The sequence below is a fragment of the Typopeltis vanoorti genome, chromosome 19 (assembly GCF_054136105.1).
Source record: "Typopeltis vanoorti isolate ZY-2024b chromosome 19, IOZ_Tvanoo_1.0, whole genome shotgun sequence".
Classification (NCBI taxonomy): domain Eukaryota; kingdom Metazoa; phylum Arthropoda; class Arachnida; order Uropygi; family Thelyphonidae; genus Typopeltis; species Typopeltis vanoorti.
In genome coordinates, this window is record NC_143567.1 from 45754440 (window position 1) to 45777436 (window position 22997).

At 34.5% G+C, this 22997-nt stretch overlaps 1 protein-coding gene across 1 annotated transcript in view; it reads right to left on the minus strand.

Moving 5' to 3' along the window:
* The window catches only part of FIG4 (polyphosphoinositide phosphatase FIG4), a 362814-nt gene that overhangs the window by 240108 nt on the left and 99709 nt on the right, over positions 1–22997 (minus strand). The window contains exons 8-9 of the mRNA XM_090408874.1: positions 14406–14550; positions 2474–2602 (exon numbers count right to left, since the gene is read on the minus strand). Coding sequence (XP_090265000.1) covers positions 2474–2602; positions 14406–14550 — 274 coding nt within the window. The remainder of the gene's footprint in view (positions 1–2473; positions 2603–14405; positions 14551–22997) is intronic.

A 22997-nucleotide genomic window follows, 5' to 3' on the forward strand; every position in this document is an offset into this window, starting at 1 on the left:
ACATATCCAATACACAGTGATATCACTTTAGCATCATGGAAAAGTGCCATTCCAGAAAATCAACTATTCAAAGACTATAATCATGCAGAGGTTTCTGTGGTTAAGAAGTACAATTGAATTACTTCGGATTTGTGACCATATTTGTATTAAAAAAGACTTTTTTAAAACTAAACAAGCCCGACAAGTTTCGTTAGACGTCAGACTAACATCTTCAGGGGTAAAGAGAACTAACAGTTTAAACACAAACTATAAGAAATTACGAAAAAACAAGTTCATTTGTTGGTATTATGATCATCAAAAAAGTTCGTTAAAAAATGGAATAACAGATCTATACAACCATTAATATGTGTTAGCTGGAAACAATGCTATTTGATGTTGCGTTCTGTGGTTCACTTTCACTCTATCCGAGGTCTGAACTGGGTAAATTTTTAATAAATGCTGACCAAACTTGATTTAAAATCAAACCTTGATTTTTGTTGCATTGCGGAGGAATTTTAATCATATTTGCTGCCTCTTTGAATTTTCTTGTGAAACAGTTTTTATCACTGTAGGACATGTTTGTTCTGTCCCAGAGTACATCATGATCAGTAGAAGTTGCATGAAATGCCAAACCAGACTTATGTTCTCTCTTTTTTTGTACGTCCTCTTGATGTTCGCTCATGCGGATTTCTCTCGATCTCCCTGTCTGGCCTACGTAGCAGATGCCACAGGAACAGTGAATTCCTGGTTTTTTCATTGGGTGATGTGGAGGTTTCGGAGGATGAAGAGATTTTGATATTTTGTCAAGTGGTAGGAAAGTCACTTTTATGTTGTACTTGTAGAGAAGTTTGGCTAATTTATCTGTTACATTCTTGATATAAGGAAGGGTGACTGTGTTCTTGAAGTCTTGTTTAAATTTCTTGTAGGTGCTGTATTGAGAATTTTCTTAATTATCTTAGTTTTGAAACCATTCAGTTGTAGATCTGTGTTAAGTATTGTATTTCTTCTTTCAGCTTTTCTTCTGTACTGGGGATGCTGTATGCTTTATCCCTTAAGGTTTTTATGAGGCCTAATTTTTGCTTGGGGTGATGGTGTGAGGTAGCATGAAAGAATCTTCCTGTGTTTGTCAGCTTTCTATAAATGGAAAACGATAATCTGTTTTTCCTTTCATTTATTTCTATAAGGATGTCTAGGAAAGGAGTTTTTTTATTTTCTTCTAGTTCCAGAGTAAATTTTATGTTAGGATGTAAGTTATTAAGATAGTCTTTAAATGCAGTCAGTTCTAGTGCTGTTCCTGGCTAAATAATGAAGATATCGTCCACATAGCGGAGCCAAATTTTTGGTTTGATGTGCCAGTTTTGTAGAGCATTATTTTCAAAATTTTCCATATAGAGGTTTGCTAGAGCTGGTGAGAGGGGGGGGGAGTGAACCCATTGCTAGTCCTTTTTGTTCCCAGAGTTTGTCTTGGTAAAGGAAGAACGTGTTTTTTATGCAATGTTCGGAGCTATACAATGTCTGGTGGGAAGAGATTTTCTAGGATGTTTACTGTTTCATTTCTTGGCATCTGTGTGAAAAGGCTGACCACATCTAAACTCGCTAATGTCTGAAAGATCTATGTGTATATCTTTACTTTCTCTATGAAGTCTGTGCTCTTCTTAATGAATGATGGTGTTTTCCCTATATATATGGTAAAATCAAGTTTGTAAGGTGCTTTGCCAGATTTGAGGTAGGAGAGTCCCTTCTGTCTACTATCGGTCTTAGTGTTATATCTCGTTTATGAATTTTGGGAACTCCATATATTCTAGGAACTAGTGGGTGTTTTGATTGTAAATTTCTTTTTAGTTCCTCAGACCAATTTGGTATATTCTTGATAAGTTCATTGGTTTTGTTGTGAGTTCGCCAAGTGGGGTATCTGTCTAATGCTGTGTAGGTGTTGGAATCTTCAAGAAGTCTTTTGATTTTTTTGTTATAATTTTCTGAGTTTAAAATCACTGTTGCATTTCCTTTGTCTGCTTTTATTATGACTATGTTTTTGTCTGATTTGAGTTTATTAAGAGCTTCAAATTCTGTTTTTTGTAGGTTTTTTGGTGGTAATTTGCAATTTAATAGTAATGCTGTGCTTTGAATGCGGATCAGATCTGCTATATTCAAAGACTGTTTCCAAGCTATCTGGATATTACAGAAACACTCGTATTAACACGTGCAATCTTATTATTTTGCTGACTGCTGCAGTCATTACCAGGTAAATAGATGTAAACGTGTGTGCATGTGTGTGTTTGTGCTCTCTTTCTCACAGACAGAAGGAATAACATCTCTATGATGGTCTCAAAAGTAGAATTTCAGAAGACTGCAAATTGTTACCCTTCCTTCCTCCCTTCCTGTAAAAAAGTTGACATGCTTATCATTATGAGTAAAAATTAAATTTTATCAATATGCATTTAATATTGCTTAGAAGAGACATCTATTTACAAACTGATGTTTAAAAAAAGGATACTCGATTGACCAATAAAACCATGTGTAATATACAGCACCCAATCAGGATGTAGATCAACAGGTTTTAACAAATATGAGTTCCAAACAAACTTCCAATAAGGTTTTGTTCGAATTCCATAATGGACATCATCTGAAAATAAAATCATTAAATTGTTTGACAATGCATTAAGACTCACTTATACAAGCATTATTATCATTATTTTTTTTTTTTTTTGAGATTTCAATGGAGTCAAAGAATCACTGAAGATGCATACTAACCAATATTCACACAATACCTATCATACCTCTCCTTGAATTCATTTACTGCTGAAGCACTCACACCACTTCCGCTAACCCATTCCAGCTATTCATCATCCTCCAAACAAAAAATCTAGTCCACATACCCTTGACAACAATACCCTTATATAATTTCCAGGGATGACTCCTTGTTCTGTTACTTCTGCCCTGTATTGAAAAAAAAAAGCAGTCTTGTGCCAAATCCTATAAAACCCCTTTAATAACACATTTTTATCATATCCACTCTTTTCTACTTGTCAACTAGCCTTTTTAACTCAAAGATTTTTTCGATCTATTCTAATAGGGAACATTCCACAGACCTGTCACAATCTTAGTCACTATCTCTGGATCCTCTCCACCATTCTTCTCACCCATTATGTCTTTCAGAAATAATGTGAGTTTCCTTAACTTATGGCATTCTTCAGGAAGTCTGCTAATAATGCTATTCTATTCTTATAGAAACTTGTTCCATAACATTCTGATTTCATTTTTAAGGAGAATGCAATGAGATATCACTTGTACATCCTCTATCCAAAAATAAACTTTTCGAAAATAGAAGAAACTAGTGGTTCCACCTGTTCTATCTTTTTGTTGTTGAAAGCAGCAACCTTCATCAGTGTTGTGTCAACTGTTTATGACATTTGTTTCAATAGAAGCTGAGTTATAGTGCCAAGAGTGACAGTATGTTTTGACAAACAATCAGAAAATGAATTTCAAACAGAGAGCTGCGATTGACTTTTGTGTTAAACTTGGTAAAAGTTTACCGAAACGCATCAAATGCTTCAAAAACCACATGGTGATGAATGCTTATCCTGTATTCAAGTTTACGAGTACAGGATAAGCATTCATCACCGTATGAAAAAGAATTTGACAAAGTTAAAAGAAGCATTTTATTTAACATATTAAAAGAAAGACAAACACCAAATAATATCCTAAAAGCTATCATAAGTATATATGAAAATAATCAAATACAAATAAGATTAAATCATGAGCTATCATATACGAGAGAGATCAACCAAGGGGCCCGACAGGAATGCCCCCACTCAGCAACTCTCTTTAATATTTACCTAAATGAAACAATAATAAAATGGAATATAAATTTCCATCAAGGTATTAAACTTTCTCCTACTGTGAACTTAAACACTCTCCTTTTTTCCCTTTTGCCGACGACCAAATAATAATTACAAATTCTGAAGATAACTTACAGAAAGCTATTTTAGATCTAAGTGAGATAGCCAAAGACTGTGGTATGATAATATCAACAGAAAAATCAAAAACTATGGCCTTCAAAGGACAAGATTCTGTAAGAACTAAAATAGTAATAGATAACAAGATCTTAGAACAGGTGAATTCATTTAACTACCTAGGATGTATGATCACATATGAAAATGAAAAAGATATAAACCTAAAAATTGCAAAATATTTAAAATTAACAGGTGTAATTAACTCTATATTTAAACCAAGCCTAGTTTCAAAAACAAACCAGACTAAAAGTATACAATACATTAGCCCTACCGGTTATGGAAGTGAAATCTGGACAATAAAATAAAAAGACAAACAAAGATTAATAACAGCAGAAATGAAGTTTATGAGAAAAACTGTAAAGTATACTCTATTTGATCACAAAAGAAACGAAGAAATTATGAAAGAATTAAACCAAGAATCAGTAATAGAAAAAATTTAAAAATATAAACATAAATGAATGGAACACGTTCAAAGAATGAAAATAGAAAGATGACCAAAACAAGCCTTAAAGTACAAGCCATTAGAAAAAAGAAAACTAGGACATCCTCTTAAAAAGATTCAATGATGACTTCTAAAGCAGGAACAGGCCACGCTAGGCTTAAATCCTTGATAAGCATGATGAAGTTTTTAAGTGTTTTAAGCGATTTCAAAGTGGTCATGAGACGCTTGAGGATGACTAAAAGCAGGGCCATCCAAAACCTGGACTGAGCAAAGTTAACATCCAAAAAGTGCGTGATTTCATCAAACAAAACCCGAAATCATCCATGAGATTTATTGAAGATGAATCGGGGATTCCAAAATCAACTGTGCACAACATTTTGACCGAGAGTTTGAGCCTTCATAAATTGAATTCGCGATTTGTTTCCCCACAAGATGACCGAAGACCAAAAAATGTATCGAATTGAACACTGCAAGAGCTTCATTAAAACCGCTCGTAAGGACTCAAACTTCCTTGAAACGATCGTTACTGGTGTTTTGAGTATGAGCCCAAAACAAAGCACCAGAGTGCTGAGTGGAGACCACCAGAAGAGGGGCATCCAAAAAAAAGTTGCTCGGAGAAGTCAAAAGTAAAGACAATGATGATTTGTTTCTACGATTCCAAGGGCATTATCCACAAAGAATTCATTCCGCCTGGCCAAACAGTCAATGATGAGTTTTATCTCGAAGTTTTGAAGCAATTGATAGCGAGAATTCGTCGCATATGGCATGAATATAGTGATGCAGGAAGCTGGTCACTTTTGCACGATAATGCACCATCTCATCGTTCGAACATTGAGAGACGGTTTTTGAGCAAAAACCAAGTTAGTGTGTTGGATCACTCACTGTATTCACATGATTTAGCACCCTGTGACATCTTTTTCTTCCTCCAACTTCATTTGCTGATGAAAGGAAAGCAATACGACACCACTGAAAATGTTCAGCGGCAGTAACCACGACCCTCAACAGTATCCCAAAAACCGATATAAAAAACTCATTTAATGAATTAATTGACCATGCCAAATGCTGTATCGAAGCTGAGGGAGAGTATATTGATTGAAATAAATGATTTGAATAATTATAATTGGCACATGTTTTATTTTCTATCAAAAGTTCGGTTTCTTTTTGGACAGAGGGTGTACATGGTGGGTATAATGAACAATAGTATACTGACAGAATAAGAACATAAAAATTTAATTTAAACAACTTGTCTTGTTTTAAGCTTTCACAAACCATTAAGGTTCTTAGCTGTGGACTTCACAACTGTGACCATCTTGAGAATAAGGTGGTTGGCCCTATGCCTCCCGGTGCGTACTATGTCTGTAGATGCATGTGTTTACGGGGCCGGCTTGTCTGTTCTGGGGAACGAAAAACCCAGTTTCCAGGTGAAAAAATCTCACTACCTCCATATGAGACTGGCTAATTCACCTTTGTTGAAAGCGACCAGATAAAGGTTCCTCACGTCTTGGACGGGAATTGAACCCAAGTCTTTCTGACCAAAGGACTTCATCTATATTGACTGAGCTACGGAGGCTCAATTTAAAAAATTTAATCTAAAAAATTTTTCTCTAACTGCAACTTTGATCCGATCATCCTCTCGTGCATTCAGAATGGTTCTATGGTTCTATGATGCAACATTATCTCTAAAGATGATACTAGCTTCTTATTTTTTTATTTTTTGAAACACACCAACCTGTTTTACAAAAAAAAAGTAATCTTCTTCTACCTTCATGTAAATACAACATTCAATGCTTCCTTTTATTTATTTTCTTTTTTTTATCAGAAAATACACACACACACACACACACAAAAAAAAAAAAAAAACTAGTTATGCTGTTATTCTGCTGACTGTTCTTGTACATGGTGTACCAGTCTCTACTTTGCATCATCACTTTTTTTCACATTCTCCTATTTCACTGTCATCCTGCAGAATGAGCTTGACTGTTAGTCAATATTCAATTTATTCCTAAGAATGACTTTCAAATTACCATCCTATTGCAATCAACTCAATAATTTTCTAAAATAATTTAAAGAATTATCAACAGCTGACTTTTTCACCACCTGAGAACCTCTCAAGTTATAAATGATTGCTAGCAAGGATTTTGCAACTCATCAATCTAAACATTTTTCTCCTTACATTGTCTACTGTTGAACAAATGTCATGAAAAAGTTTAGAGAAACTCAAAAGGTAGCTACTGTTGATATCTGTAAGATATTTAGTCAGCTTTGGTATAAAAACCTCTTAAGTAAGTCCTTATCTTTTAATCTTATCATCATCAAATTCCTGACATATCTCTCAGGAGGTGTAGAGGATATTATGACAGTACTACATGAAAAATGTTGATAGGAATTACATTACTAAATTCCTATCAACATTTTTCCTCCAAATTCCAATATTATCAGATCTTATATTTCTGTTTTTTAAGGCAGTATTTACTGTATCAATCCACCTACATCTTGGTCATTTTCTGAGTCTTTTTCTACACTCCTCGCAAAGAACATATTTTGCTAACCTTTCTGTTTAAGTGACCCAAGATTAGCTTTGCAAACAATTTCTGAATGCTAACAATGTCAAATTCTTCCATAATATTCTCATTTTTAATACAATACTGACATTGATACTGTTGATCACCCCTAATTTTTCTCAGAACTCTCATATTGGTGATATCTGGTCTTTGATTAATAGTTATATTTCAAACCCAGCTCTCATCTATCTTATGATCTGTAACAGTAAAATATGGATGACAGTGAAAAAATCTTTACTGTCAAATCTGCAATGTTCAGGTAAGCATGAACATTGCAAATAATAGGAATGAGTTTTTCTAAATAATATTAATGAACTACACATTACATTTGGACTAAACTTCAATGTTTTGAGGCTCTTTTGTATAAAAAAGCCATGAAACTACATTTTGTCATTCACTCTAGTAGGTAATACTTTACACTTGAATACAACTATTAATCCTGCATTAATAACAATGGCATCTAGCTGTCCCTGTTTCAGAGTTAGCTGTAATCAACATGCAGCATTCATGCAGAATACAAAACCTTATTGTAATTAAGAGTAACTAGTAGAAATGATTCAAGCAACTAAACTTAATTTGGAACAAGGTTTATTTAAATGCAACTTCAAATAGTGGTAAGTAAAATAATATGAAATAATATGCAATGTGAATTATAGTAACCAACAAAAAACAATGACTCATTGGATTACATAACATATCTGATTGGCAATCACATTAATAGTAATTGAATACATTGATAGTTGAATCTGAATACTGGATTCTCCAGTATTATTCTTAAGTGAGGAAAATGAAATCAATGTGCTTGATCGTTTTTCTTCAGAAAAACAATAAAAAAAATATAAAAAAAAGATTCTATCTTTAGTGAATAAGAAAACAACAGAATTAGTCTGGTGAAAAGCTGTGTTACATAAAGTACGCTTGCATCCAAAAAAAAACTGGAATATAGTGGACCTAATTTGATTTTGAGACAGCAGTAGATGGTAACATATACCAGGATATCGTCATCATCCAGTTCATTTCATTCCTTGAAGAAGTTCATCATCATCAAATTCTGACAGGTACCCTCAAGGGGTGTACAGGATATGATAGTACTACATGAAAAATTTACATCATTACTAACTTCCTGTCTACAATTTTCCTCCAAATCAGTCTGTTACTTGTCAAAACTCCAACATTATCAGATCTTATATTTCTATCGTCTAAGGCATTTTGTACCGTATCAATCCACCTATATCTTGGTCTATCTCTGGGTTGTTTTCCTGCCAACCTGGCAGAGAAAACTAGTTTTGCTAATCTTTCCTCGCCCATTCTGTTTAAGTGACCATACCACCTGAGATTAGATCTGCTAAAGCATTCCTGGATGCTGACAATGTCAAGTTCTTTCTAATATCCTCATTTTTTATATGATATTGCCATTGATGTCATCTGTTCATGCCTCTAATCTTTCTCAGGGCTGTCATATCTGCGGTCTCTAGTCTTTGGTCAAGTATTTAACTTCTGACCCAGCTCTCAGATCCATAAGTTAAAACTGGTTTGAACACTGTCTTGTATACAGCTAATTTAGTGTTCCGACTAATTTCACTCTTATTCCACATTCTATATGAATTTATTCAATTGACTTCCTACCATACCAGGTTTGATGATTCTGTTATCTATTTCCGTATTTAATTTACCATCTTCACTAAAAATCGTGCCTAAGTAGTTGAAATGTTTTACTTGTTTCACAGGTTCTATGTTCACAACACAGTTGACATTTTCAATGATTCTACTATTTTCATTGTTTTTGTCTTTTTATTGCTGACCTTCCTACCATATCTATTACAACAGTTATTCAATTTAGTCAAGGAATCTTGCAAACCTGTAGCGGATTTATTTAGAAGTATAAGATCGTCCGCATAAAGCAAAGTGCTGACATTAACATCTCTAATTCTGATATCATTTTTAATACCACTTTCCTTCATAATGTGATCCATATAGATAATGAATAACAGAGGGGATAATGTACATCCTTGTCTGACTCCAGATTTAACATTAAACCATCTTCCTGTACTTCCTTCAATTCTAACTGCTGACTTACAACTCAAATAAAGACCAAGTATTGCTTGATATAATGGCCCATTGACACCATATAACTATAGCGTTTTGAATAGCTTCTCCCTTGGCACCTTGTCATATACCTTTTCCAGATCTACCAAACTGAAATACAAATCTTTGTTATATTCACAAGATTTCTTAACTATTTTTCATAAAATGAAAATCTGATCCTGACAGTCTCTATTTGGCCTGAATCCAGCTTGTTCCTCACCAAGCTTTTCTTCCACAATTCTTCTCAACCGTTTCTCAAGTATGCTTGCATAAATCCTGGAAGGAACACTCAGAAGGGAAATACCTCTGTAATTCTCACATTCAGTTTTATTTCCCTTTTTATATATGGGTACTATGAGAGCTTTACTCCACTCATCGGGAATTCGCTCCTCTGTCCAGGCCTTTTGAACTATGCAGTGCAGCCACTGTAAGACTTTTATACCACCATACTTCAGAATTTCTGGTCGAATATCATCTACTCCTGCTGCACATTTCAAGCCTTTGATGGATTTTTCTACTTCAAGTATAGATATGTGTGCCTGTTGAGTGTTTTTTACCACTATGCTATCACTGCTTGTTTCATTTAGCAATTTTTCAAAGTAATTACTCCATACTTCAAGGATATCTTTTTCTCCCGTTTTCATGTCACCTTTATCATCTCTAACTCCTTTTACAGCAATCTTTCCTCCATATCTAAGCTTCTTCAACAACCTCCAGAATATTTTGCCACCTTCTTGATATTTATTTGTTCTTGTCCTCCCATGACTTTTGTTTAGCTAGTTTTACACAGTGTTTCGCTTTCTTACATTTGTCTCTGTATTCTCTAAGAGCAAAAGCTGACTTATTTGCCAGGAATTTTTGATATGCTTTCTTCTTTTCCTTCACTGCCTCTTTAACTTCCTATGTCCACCATGGAGTTCTGATTTTTCTATACTTGCAAACAACCTCACCACATGCCTCTCTGGCTGAATCAATGAGGGTTTTCTTCAAGGCTTGCCACTGAGTCTCCAAGGTTTGGTTTGTGTTTTCAAACGCTTTCATTTTTTCTTCAATAATCATTGTGTATTTTAGTCAACAGTTCACATCTGAGAGCTGCTCAACTTTTATTCACTTTAAAACTTTCTCACATGTTATTCTTTTCAGTATGAAATTCAATTTTATCCTGCTCAAGACTTAATGGTGATCGCTTCCAATTTCAAATCCTCTGTATACTCTGGTGTCTTGCACCAGGAAGAAAACATCACTATCAACAATAACATAGTCAATGAGACTTTTCTTATTCCTTGCCTCTTCTCTCCATGTGAATTTGTGCACCTTTTTATGTTGGAACATGGTGTTGGTAATAACCAGTCCATGTCCTGAGCAGAAATCCAACAGGTATTTGCCATTATTATTAGCTTTGCTCTTTCCTCCAAATTTTCCAAAATATTTTTGTATCTCTGACAATCATTTCCTACTCTGCTATTTAGATCCCCAACAAGAACCATCTTTTCCTTTTTCATTTGGTCAGTTGCTTTTTCTAAAGACTAAAAAAATTCCTCCACTTCTACCTTAGCAGAACCTTCTGTGGGACCATAGGCACAAATAAGTCTCATTGTTCAGTTCCCCATTCTCATCTTTGCCCACATTACTCTACTTGAGACTGACTGCCATTCAAGAAGATTAGCCTCATATTTTGTGTTGAATACTATGACTACTCCTTCTTTTCCTTGATTGTCATTGCCTGAATATAACATTTTGTATTTATTGCTCAGAAAGATCTCACCGGTTTTGGTCTTTTTTGTTTCAGTCACCCCTATTATGTCGATTTGGTACTTATCTAATTCCTCAGCTAGCTCCATTTCTTTGCCATTCAGGCTTCTTATGTTGATAGTACCGATCTTTAACTCTGGTGATGTTGAGTTGGGGTGTGCTTTCAGATTTGTTCCAGTAACTGACTTTTTGCTGTTCGTCCTGGTTCCCTGGCGAAAACAATTGTGTAACCAGGCGACGCCCTAGCCGGCATGAAATTTTGTCATGTTGTACCATCATTTTGTATATTGGTTTAAGCCAATAAGAATAGAATTTGGTTGGCTAAATCCCAAATTGCCAGAAGAAATTGCCTCCTTGAAGAAGTTGGAATGAAGAAATACAGAAAGAGGCATCATAAGCCATACAACTAATGAAACTATAATTTTTTGGACAAGTTTTTCAGCATCCTGTTTCATTTTCAAAGGCTTATAGCCCCAAAATCTCTCAATTTCTTTCTGGATCTACAGAATGGTTTATAGCATAAATAATCGCCCTCCCTTTCCTCCCATACAATACAGGAACTCCACACCACAATCAAAGCTACAATTGTCAAGACTGTAGTTACAACACTCTACAAAAAAATATGATCAAAAGAGTACAAATAGTAATTTGTACTCTTTTCGGCTTGTAAATTTGTACAAACCTGTGTTCATGCAATACAAGTCATATTTTGAATATTAGTTATAAACTTGAGCTAGTGTTGTACTGTTATATAATGTAGGTATGTTTGTGTGTGTGTTCTGTAATATTAAATTACACATACGCAAGAGGGAGGGGAGTCTGGAAATTTCTGATAAAATGTTCTAGGAAATTTCCTAGAACAAAATGATATTAAAGCAGCTGATATAACCAGAAGAAAGAACATACTTGTAGAATTATGAAGGTAACTTATGTTCTTATATTCTCGTATCTCTCTCTTGTGGCTATATGTGTTGCTTTAATATCATTTTTGTTCTAGATGCTTATCAGAACTTTCCAGCCCCCCCCCCCCCCCCCACCAATATATATACACCTCTAATACCCTGCCTTTTAGTGCTTCACTTTACAATGTTCTGCTCATATAACACTTTTCAATTATTATCAATGTTTATATATACAATGCAACATTTACCCATACAACGGTTTAGTGATATGATGTTCTCTTGAATTAACCAATGTGTATGCAGTTTTTGAGAATTGTTTGTTTATAGCATTGTTACTTGCCATCTTTCTGTTCGGTGTTTTGTTGTGAATTATAAACGGCTTAAAATTATTTTATTTTACTATTGTTAATAATGGCAGATAAAATTCAAAGTCAAAATGCTATCACTTCCATTGAAAACAAGAAGATGTGTAAACCTATTGCATTATATACTACAATTAAAATGATTAAATTTAGTGATGATGATGTAACAAACACTAACACATGAATACAGGCTAATCTTACCTTGCACTGATATTGTTACAATTGTTAAAAACAATAATAAATTTCTTAGTGTGAGGTAAAAGGTACTACACCAGTTAATACTACATTCATCTGTAAATGTGGAAATCTTATTGCTGAAATGGAAAAACCTTTAATGTGTGGATAGATGACCAAACAAATTGCATGTTCCCTGAAGTTAAACTATTCAGAATAACTATTTTGTTTGAGAAAATTACTATGAATATTCGACTGCTTTATTTACAAAATTTAAACACATATGTAACTGATTAAAAACTTTTGTAAACATTACATGCATCTACATTGATGTCCAAAAGCTAAGGACAAACTACGTTTTTGCTTGTATATGAAAAAAATTTACAACTACAGCCAACTGTGGACATAAATTTATTGCCAGCATACTAATAAATTATACTGCACAAAAAATGTGTTATAAATTTTGTTCAAATTAAATTGCAATACATTTTTGGAAAAAGCCACAAATTTTCCAAGGACACAGTTAAGGAATTAACGTACAGTGCTTACAGAAAACTATGAGGAAAAACATTTCAGTATGAAATATATCCATACCAAACTGAGATAGAGCTCTCACAACGTAGTACCTTGATTAGCACCACGTGATTCAGGAGTTCTTGAGGCAAGCTGGCCCTCTTTCAGAGCAAGGATAAGGCCTTGTTTATTTTCTGGAGGGGAATTTTGAGCAGCAATGCATCTCTCCATTGTATCCCAAACATGTTCTATGGGGTTAAGATCTGGGGAGCATGCTGGCCACTCGAATCGATTAATATCCTCAGTCTCCAGAAGTATCTGCACTGCTCGTGTACGATGTGGTGTGGCATTGTCATCCATAAAAATTAATTCTTTGCCCTACAGTACCATGAACATTCAAATGTGACATTGAAGAACTTAGTTGCAATATACTTCACCAGGAAGCATATTACACCAGCACCATTGTATCTATCCCTTTCAAGAACATTCTCATGATGGTAAGCAGTACCACTTTCATGGCAGATCAAGTGTCATCTAGAATCAGAGGAAAAATTAAAATGATTCTCAGCTGTAAAGAGTACATTATCACACTGGTGTCTTGTCTAATTTTTATGGATACAACAGCAGTGAAAACATGCTCTACGATGAGCTGGAGATAAAAGGATGCAGACCTCTACCACATTGGCCTACTTGTTGCAGACGTCTTGCCACAGTTTGTCAATATATTCACGTACCTGTGCTTGAATGGAGTTGACTTGCAAGCTGACAATGTCGATTACATTTTGCTGTTATAACCATAAATCTGTCTTCATGCTCCATGGTAGAGTGAGGGCAACCTCTTAGCAAACATCTAGAACACATTCCATTGGTTTGAAATGCTGCACAGAGCCTGGATACAATGCTATATGAGATTCCAAACTCTCTCTGGCAATATCAGTAATTCTGCAGCCTTCTTCAAGCTTTCCAATAATTCTTCCCCTTGTAAAATCACCTAGATGATGATGTCTTTGAGACATTATAAGGCATCAAAGTTTGCAACTTTATTCCTTCACAAAAAGAGCTTCCTTCAAACACAATTTGCTCAGTGCAGTCTTTTGCCTTTTATCCTGTTGAATACTACCACATGACCCCTTTGTGCACAATTTTAAAATTCCAATGTGTACTCGCTTTCTATTTGAAATCATCAGTTATACAAATTGCCACAAGCTGATTCATTTGAATTTGCAGTTTTAATTCTCAGAAATAGTGTTCGTCCTTAAGTTTCGGACACCAGTGTAGTACTGATTTGCTATACAATGAAATTTGCTGTACAGCAGTGGTCTAGCACCTAACATGTGTATGATTGAGGTATGCCTGTATATATAATGAAATTTACTATACAACAATGGTCTAGAACCTAACATGTTGTATGACTGGGGTATGCCCGTATGTATATATTTATATATTTTTTTTTCCTTCTTTTTTTTTTCTTTTCTTTGACTTCACATCTTCTCCTACATCTCCTCTCTGAGTTTGGGTAATGAATTAGTAACTTTATTCATGCTGCCTTATCTCAAGTGACACTAGTCACATAAATTAAATGAAAACATACTGAAAAATTGATAATGATTACAATTACTTACTATTATTGACTGCTGATGGTGTATATTCATCATTGCTTCTAAGTTCTGACCACATGCCACTGTCACTTTGAGATGAAGAGTTTGTTGCTGTACTTAATGATTCTTGACCAAATGAAAAATTCTTTGATTGATCCTGAACTCCTACCTATAATCAAGAATTTGTTAATTCAGAATACAGTATAATGGGCAAAGAGTAGTGAAAAAGCACCTCAAACGCGCTTCAAGTAGGAAAATAAATTGCAAATTAAAGACTGGAAAAAAAACATTTATAAATAACTAACAAAAACATGACCATCCACAAAAGATATTCTTGCCCTCTACTGAATTTAGACGAGAAGCATAAATGAAAAAAAAATGGCTAAATTAACCTCTTAAAACACCATAAAGAGTGAATCATTATGTACTAAATTTATTTAAAAGGAAAATCTCTGTGTACTTTGAAGGATATCTTAATATAAATTTATTCATCTCATATACATTGTCCAAATAGTGTTGATAAAACTTGTTAAAACTGTTGATAAAATAGTGTTGATAAAATTGGCCAACAACAATGTAACACTAATTGCTGGAGATATCCTACTTTGGAATTGCATGCCTTAATAAGAACTTAAGTATTGAAAAAAGAAAAAGAAAACAAAAATGAAAAAATCGTCATTATTCACTGTTACTGACAAATTATGATATATAACTGATAGATTACAAGATTATTAGTAATCTATGTTTGTTTTTTCAGTAATGAAGGTAGCAAGCTCTGAACACCATGCTCTACTACATACTGCAGATTCTTGACTAAGTCAAGATCTGAAGAATGAGGTAATTATGGAAGACGATTTCACAATAATTCATTTTTCTGTCTAAATGATATTCGTACAACATTGGATAGCATCTTAAAATAGGTATCATCTTTAGGATAGAAACATAATGTTGTAGACTAAATGTATTATGAATTATTGTTTAAATAAATGTAGCATCAGAGATAAAAGAGGTTGAGTATTACATCACATCATATGATCATCCCCATATGATGACAACATGATGTGATGTCGTGCATCCAAACAGTGTGCACCTCAATTCATCTGACCACAGTACCATTCTGAAATCTCAACACCACTTGGGTTTTTCCTGATATCCACTACAAAAAAAATTAGCTTATGAACTGGATTGTGACTTCCAAAATCTACATTTTATACATCTCTCTACAGTTCAAGTCATTATGAATTATTAATCATAGACTAAGTTAAAGGAATTAGTTTGCATTTTTTTAATTATTTATTTATTTCACAGAGAACCCATCCACAAGAGATTAGTCAACTTCTAATACACTAGTACAGTGGATGGGCAATAAGCAACTTGACTTGAAAAGCTGTGGATTTGGGAAACACATGATGGAAGACTGTTCCAGAGGTCAGCAGTGAAAGAGATGAACGAAGAAGAGGAAAAATTTGTTCTATGGGTTTGGAGCTGAACCTGTGAGGAGGTGTTGATTAGCTGCTGTATGCATTTGGGCAGGTTTGAAAGAGGGTGAGAAAATTATTGATGCAAATTCTGATGAACAGCATCCATAGAAGTATTTATAGATGATGCAGGCTGTCAAGACTGAATGCTTGTGCAAAAGTGAGTGGAGTGTATTAGTGAGAGGAGGGGTCGTCAATCAATCTAACTGCTCTTTTCTATATAGAATCCAGTATTTTTAGGGAGCTTGTAGGGACACCACCCCAGATGTGAGAGCATTATTCAATGGTCATGCAGATTTGTGATTTGTGTTGGGTTAGGGCCTGTTTGGAGTTCAAGTAAGTAACACCTCAAGCGAAAGCCTCATTTTTTAGATGCAGAAAAGGTTATATTTGTGATATGTTAGTGCCAAAAGAGATTTAAGTATTGTCAAGGGTTAGATTGGAAGAACAGAGTTCTTTTTTGTGGGAAATAATGAACCTGTGCTTTGCTAACATTGAAGTTGGCAAGGTTATCCAAATCCCATTGATGTTTTGAAAATCATAATTTAAAGTAGTAGAGGTTAAAATTCTGCAGGTTGTGATGATTTGTGCTTTGCAAAGTTTGTCAAATGAAAAGGAGTAGTGCAATGTGCTGTCATCAGCAACACTGAGTATTAGAGTGACAGTCAGATGGGGTAGATCGTTATGTATAAAAGGAAGAGGGTGCGTGGATGAAAGAACAGAACATTGTGGACCCTAGCATTAGTTGTACAGATATAAAATAAGGAGCCATCCACCATCCTCAAAATGAGCATCCAGTCAGACAGCTGGCTACCCAATTGCAGAAGTTGAGGGCAGACTGATGATGATGGGAGTTTACCTAATAGACCTTTGTGCCAAACTCGGTCAAAAGTCTTGGAGATATCGACGGCACTTGAGAATCACCAAACCTTTCCATTATTTGGCGAATGTCCAGAGATGAGTGAAATAAGTTAGTAGATCCCTTGTTGATCAGCAGTGACAGAATCCATACTGTCTGTCATTTATTACATGAGTCTACAAGGGGGGGGGGGGTGCTTAAGGGTCAAAGCTGTATAACTGAGAGGAGAACTCCACATAGCCTTTAAAGCAAGTATGTCAAACACGCGGGCCGCATGAGGCCCGTGGACAAGTAACATGCGGCCTGCCAAACTTTGTAATATGGTTATTTAACTTCTGATACCGAATTAAATAGACATATTTAAAAAATTAACATTTCCACTTAAAATTTTTTATACGCCAAACTACTCTGCAATTTCTAAAGAAAATAACGTTCTAAACATGTGGATAGACTTACGTGTTCGTCACACATGTTGAATTGGATTTAAATGGTATTGATGCGAACACAGATTGATAAGAAAATAACTATTTATTAACTTAAAAGCTAATATTTTGCTGGTATTATATCCAGCATCTTCAGAGCACACAAACAAAGTTTGTTACAAAAGTGAGACAACCACAATCCGGCGTAACAGTGGGGCTAGTATAAGTAATTGCAGCATACAATACAAGACTAAAGTCCTAATACGGCGGCATCTAAGTTATATATAAAAAAAAAAATAAATAAATAAATAAAAACTCCAGTAGTCCAGTTTTGAAAAAAATAAAATTAAATTAAAATAAATAAATATTAATTTGGTCTTAAGATGACTGTCTCCCAAATCTTTGGTAGATTTATACAGCCATACTTGTTAAGGTTTGGAGTATGTTTTAAGGCTTCTGTTGATTCCAGGAACAACCTCTCTGACTTGTAGAAGCTTCTGTGCAGTACTTTTGTTTTTTTTCCAATTGATCCTGTATGTCGGGGTATCCAAAGCATGGTCTGCCAGACCCGACTTGCCATAGCGAAAGTGCCAGATATATTTTTTGTGTTCACTGAGGCGGATGTCCACAGTTCTTCCTGTCTGTCCGTAGTAGGCTCGATAACAAGAACAGGGCACTTCATAGACTCCTGGATATGATAAAGGAGTGAATCTGTCCTTAGGTGAACGGATGAGAGTTGCCAATTTCACATAAGGTTTAAATACGGTGTGCAGTTGGTGTTTGTTAAGCACCCTAGATACCTTTTCAGATGTGCCTTTAATGTATGGATGGTGATAGTTTTGTTGTAGTCTTCTGTGGTAGACAGTGGGGAGAATTTCTGGATAGCATTTAGTATTTTATCTATCTTATGGGGATTATAGCCATTGGTTAGGAAGGTGTGACGCAGGTAAGAAAGTTCAACAGTAAGAGCAATGTCATTGGAACAGATTGCTCTTGCTCTATGGGTTAGTGTTTTTAAGATACCATATTGTTGAGAAGGGTGTTGGTGTGATTGTTTGTGCAAATATCTCCCGGTATGTGTGGGTTTTCTATAAACTGAAAATGATAAGGAACCTTCTGGAAGATGTGTGATCAGTGTGTCCAGGAAGGGCAGGCAGTCATTCGCTTCTAGTTCCATTGTAAAGTGGATTTTAGGGTGCTGGCTATTTAGATACACTAAAAATATATTCAATGTGTTTGGGCCATGTGGCCAAATAGCAAACACATCATCAACATAGTGTAGCCTTTGTTTGTGTGCTCTGAAGATGCTGGATATAATACCAGCAAAATATTAGCTTTTAAGTTAATAGTTATTTTCTTATCAATCTGTGTTTGCATCAATACAGTTTAAATCCAATTCAACATGAAATAATGTTCTATTTGTCATTTCAAAAAATCTTGTTACACCACTGCATAAATATCGAATTTTAATGAGCAAGTCTGTGTACACGGCTACATCCACTGACCACAGCAATCGGAAGCTAGCCGTTAGCAATTTTAAAGTCGTAAGAATGTGTAGTGTTGTCTTTATAATTAATAAAGAATTTATAAAAATAATGTCGAAACCTTCAACCAGTATGAGTAAAAAGCGATTAATTGAAGAACATTGTAGTTTTCAAGAAAAACGGGAGTTATTACAATATTTTTGTATTCAAGGAAAAGAAAATTTATGTCCAATATGTAGAAACTATTGCAAGTTTGCAAAGAATATAATATTAAACGGCATTACGTTAAAAATCATAAAGAAAACTATGACAAATATGTTGCGAAACTTAATGAAGATAAATTGTCAGAATTAAAGTTGACACTTCAAAATCAACAAAGTGTATTTACCAAACCTATTGAAGATAATAGTGGCATGGTAAAAACCTGTTATTTGTTATCACATTTAATTGCAAGCAAGTCAAAACCATTCACTGAAGAGGAATTTATTCGCGAATGTATTATTAAAGCAGTTGAAGTGTTGTGTCCTGATCGATTAAAGAAATTTAAAAATATAAGCTTATCTCAAAATACCATTGCTAGCAGAATTGATGATATAGCTGGGAACTTAAGGAATCAACTAAAATCAATAATTCCAACATTTCAGACCTATTCCCTTGCAATTAACGAAAGTAAAGATGTACAGAATATCGCTCAGTTGGCTGTTTTTATTCGTGGATGTGATATGAACTTGTTTTGAATGAATACAATTTACCGTTAAAAAAGCTAGCTTGTCTTGCAACTGATGGTGCTCCTGCCATGACTGATGTTGTTAAAGGAGTTATTAGAAATTTAAAAGAAAAATGCAAAGAACAAGGCAATAATAATTTTCAAGTTTCATTGCATTATTCATCAGCAAACACTATGCTCCAAAGTTTTAAATATTGGACATATCCTAAAAAATGACAGTAAAATTGTAAATTATATTCGTGCATGTGGGCTTAATCATTGCCAATTTAGTAACTTTCTAGAAGATATAGAAAGTGAATAAAACGATCTACCTTCTTATACGGAATTAGACGGTTTTCCAGTCATAAAGTTTTAAAGCAATTCTTCGAATTGCTGGATGAAATTACCATATTTTTAGAATCGAAAAATTATGAATGTGAAATATTAAAAAACAATCAATGGATAAAGGACCTGGCCTTTTCAGTTGACATTACAAGTCACCTTAATCTTAAGCTACAAGGCAAACATCAAGTAGTTACCATGTTATTTGACAATATTAATATTTTCAAACAGAAATTATTACTTTGACAAAAACAAATTCAAAAAGAAAATTTATCCCATTCTGAATGTTGTTAATCATTATTATAAAAATCACCGAAATTGAAATTTTCAGAACATGCAAAGCAAATTAAATTATTAGAAAATGAACTCGAAAGAAGATTTTTAGATTTTAAGAAATATGAAAATCTATTTACTTCTCCTCTATCGATTGATGTTGAAACTGTTGATGATAATTTATAGTTGGAATTAATCAGAATTCAGTGCAATTGCGTATTGAAACAAAAATATATGGATGTTGGAATTCCAAAGTTCTATAATTATTTATCGATACCCCAATGTGTTATGTGCAATTAGGCATATGTTATCTATGTTCGGTAGCACATATATATGCGAACAACTATTTTCAACTTTAAAGAATAATTAAAACTGCAGAAAGATCAAGATTAACAGACCAGCATGTGTAAGCAATATTGAAAATAACTACAACGCAACAAATTCAACCAAATTTTGAAGATTCCGTTAATGAAAAAATTTGTCAAGTTTCTTCAAAAAAAAATTATACATATCAAAATATGTATAATTTTATTTAAATATGTAAACTATACATTTTATATGTATTTTTGTAACATGGTTGTATTTTGTACTTATATACTCTAATTGTTAATATTAAAAAATCTGTTTCCTCTTTATTTCGAGATTTTTTTTTCTGTTGCGGCCCATGGTTTGATGTATAATTCTTAATTTGTCCCTTGCAGGTAAACGAGTTTGACATACCTGCTTTAAAGGAATGCGAAAAACCGACCAGGGCTTCTGACCTAATGTCCAATCCTAACCATCTCTTGGTACACCCTATTGGGTATCTACATGGATACTGAACAAACAACGATGGGCTGGCAATTTGGGATTTAGCCGACCAAATTGTATTCTTATTGGCTTAAACCAAAATACAAAATGATGGTACAACATGACAAAATTTCATGCCGGCTGGGGCGTTGCCCAGTTAAACAAGGTCCCTGTTGTTTTCGCCAGAGAACCAGGGCGAACAGCAAAAAGTCGGCTACTAGAACAAATCTGAAAGCACACTCCAATTCAATACCACCAGAGTTAAAGATCGGTACCATCAACTTAAGAAGCCTGAATGGCAAAGAAATGGAGCTAGCTGAGGAATTAGATAAGTACCATGTCCACATAATAGGGGTGACTGAAACAAAAAAGACCAAAACTGGTGAGATCTTTATTAGCATCAAATACAAAATGTTATATTCAAGCAATGACAATAAGAAAATAAGGAGTGGCCATAGTATTCAACACAAAATACGAGGCTAATCTTCTTGAATGGCAGGCAGTCTCAAGTAGAGTAATGTGGGCAAAGATGAGAATGGGGAACTGAACAATGAGACTTATTTGTGCTATGGTCCCGTAGAAGTGGAGGAATTTTTTTAGTCTTTAGAAAAAGAAACTGACCAAATGAAAAAGGAAAAGATGGTTCTTGTTGGGGATCTAAATAGCAGAGTAGGAAATGATTGTCAGAGATACAAAAATATTTTGGAAAATTTGGAGGAAAGAGCAAAGCTAATAATAATGGCAAATACATGTTGGATTTCTGCTCAGGACATGGAATGGTTATTACTAACACCATGTTCCAACATAAAAAGGTGCACAAATTCACATGGAGAGAAGAGGCAAGGAATAAGAAAAGTCTCATTGACTATGTTATTGTTGATAGTGATGTTTTCTCCCTGGTGCAGGATAACAGAGTGTACAGAGGATTTGAAATTGGAAGTGATCACTATTTAGTCTTGAGCAGGATAAAATTGAATTTCATACTGAAAAGAATAACATGTGAGAAAGTTTTAAAGTGAATAAAAGTTGAGCAGCTCTCAGATGTGAACTGTAGACTAAAATATATAAACATTATTGAAGAAAAAATGAAAGAGTTTGAGAACACGAACCAAACCTTGGAGATTCAGTGGCAAGCCTTAAAGAAAAACCCTGATTGATTCAGCAAGAAAGGCATGTGGTGAAGTTATCTGCAAGGATAGAAAAATTAGAACTCCATGGTGGACACAGGAAGTTAAAGAGGCAGTGAAGGAAAAGAAAAAAGCATATCAAAAGTTCCAATTAAGTCAGTTTCTGCTTTTAGAGAATACAGAGACAAATGTAAGAAAGCTAACACTGTCTAAAACTAGTTAAACAAAAGTCATGGAAAGACATTGGCAAGAACATAGAAAATAAATATCAAGAAGGTGGAAAGATATTCTGGAGGTTGTTGAAGAAGCTCAGAAATGGAGGAAAGAGTGCTGTAAAAGGAATTAGAGATGATAAAGGGGACATGGAAACTGGAGAAAAAAGATATCCTTGAAGTATGGAGTAATTACTTTGAAAAATTGCTAAATGAAACAATCAGTGACAGCAGAGTGGTAAAAAAACACTCAACGGGCATGCAACCTGGAATACATATCCATACTTGAAGTGGAAAAAGCCATCAAAAGGCTGAAATGTAGAAAGGCAGCTGGAATAGATGATATTCGACCAGAAATGCTCAAGTATGGATTTATAAAAGTCTTACGGTGGCTGAACTGCATAGTTCAGAAGGCCTGGACTGGAGTATGGAGTAATTACTTTGAAAAATTGCTAAATGAAACAATCAGTGACAGCAGAGTGGTAAAAAAACCTCAACGGGCATGCAACCTGGAATACATATCCATACTTGAAGTGGAAAAAGCCATCAAAAGGCTGAAATGTAGAAAGGCAGCTGGAATAGATGATATTCGACCAGAAATGCTCAAGTATGGATTTATAAAAGTCTTACGGTGGCTGAACTGCATAGTTCAGAAGGCCTGGACAGAGGGACGAATTCCAGATGATTGGAGTAGAGCTTTCATAATACCCATATATAAAAAGGGAAATAAAACTGAATGTGAGAATTACAGAAGCATTTCCCTACTGGTCATTTCCTGAGTGTTCCTGGTAAGATTTATGCAAGCATACTTGAGAAATGGTTGAGAAGAATTGTGGAAGAAAAGCTTGGTGAAGAACAAGCTGGATTCAGGTCAAATAGAGGCTGTCAGGATCAGATCTTCACTTTACGACAAATAGTGGAGAA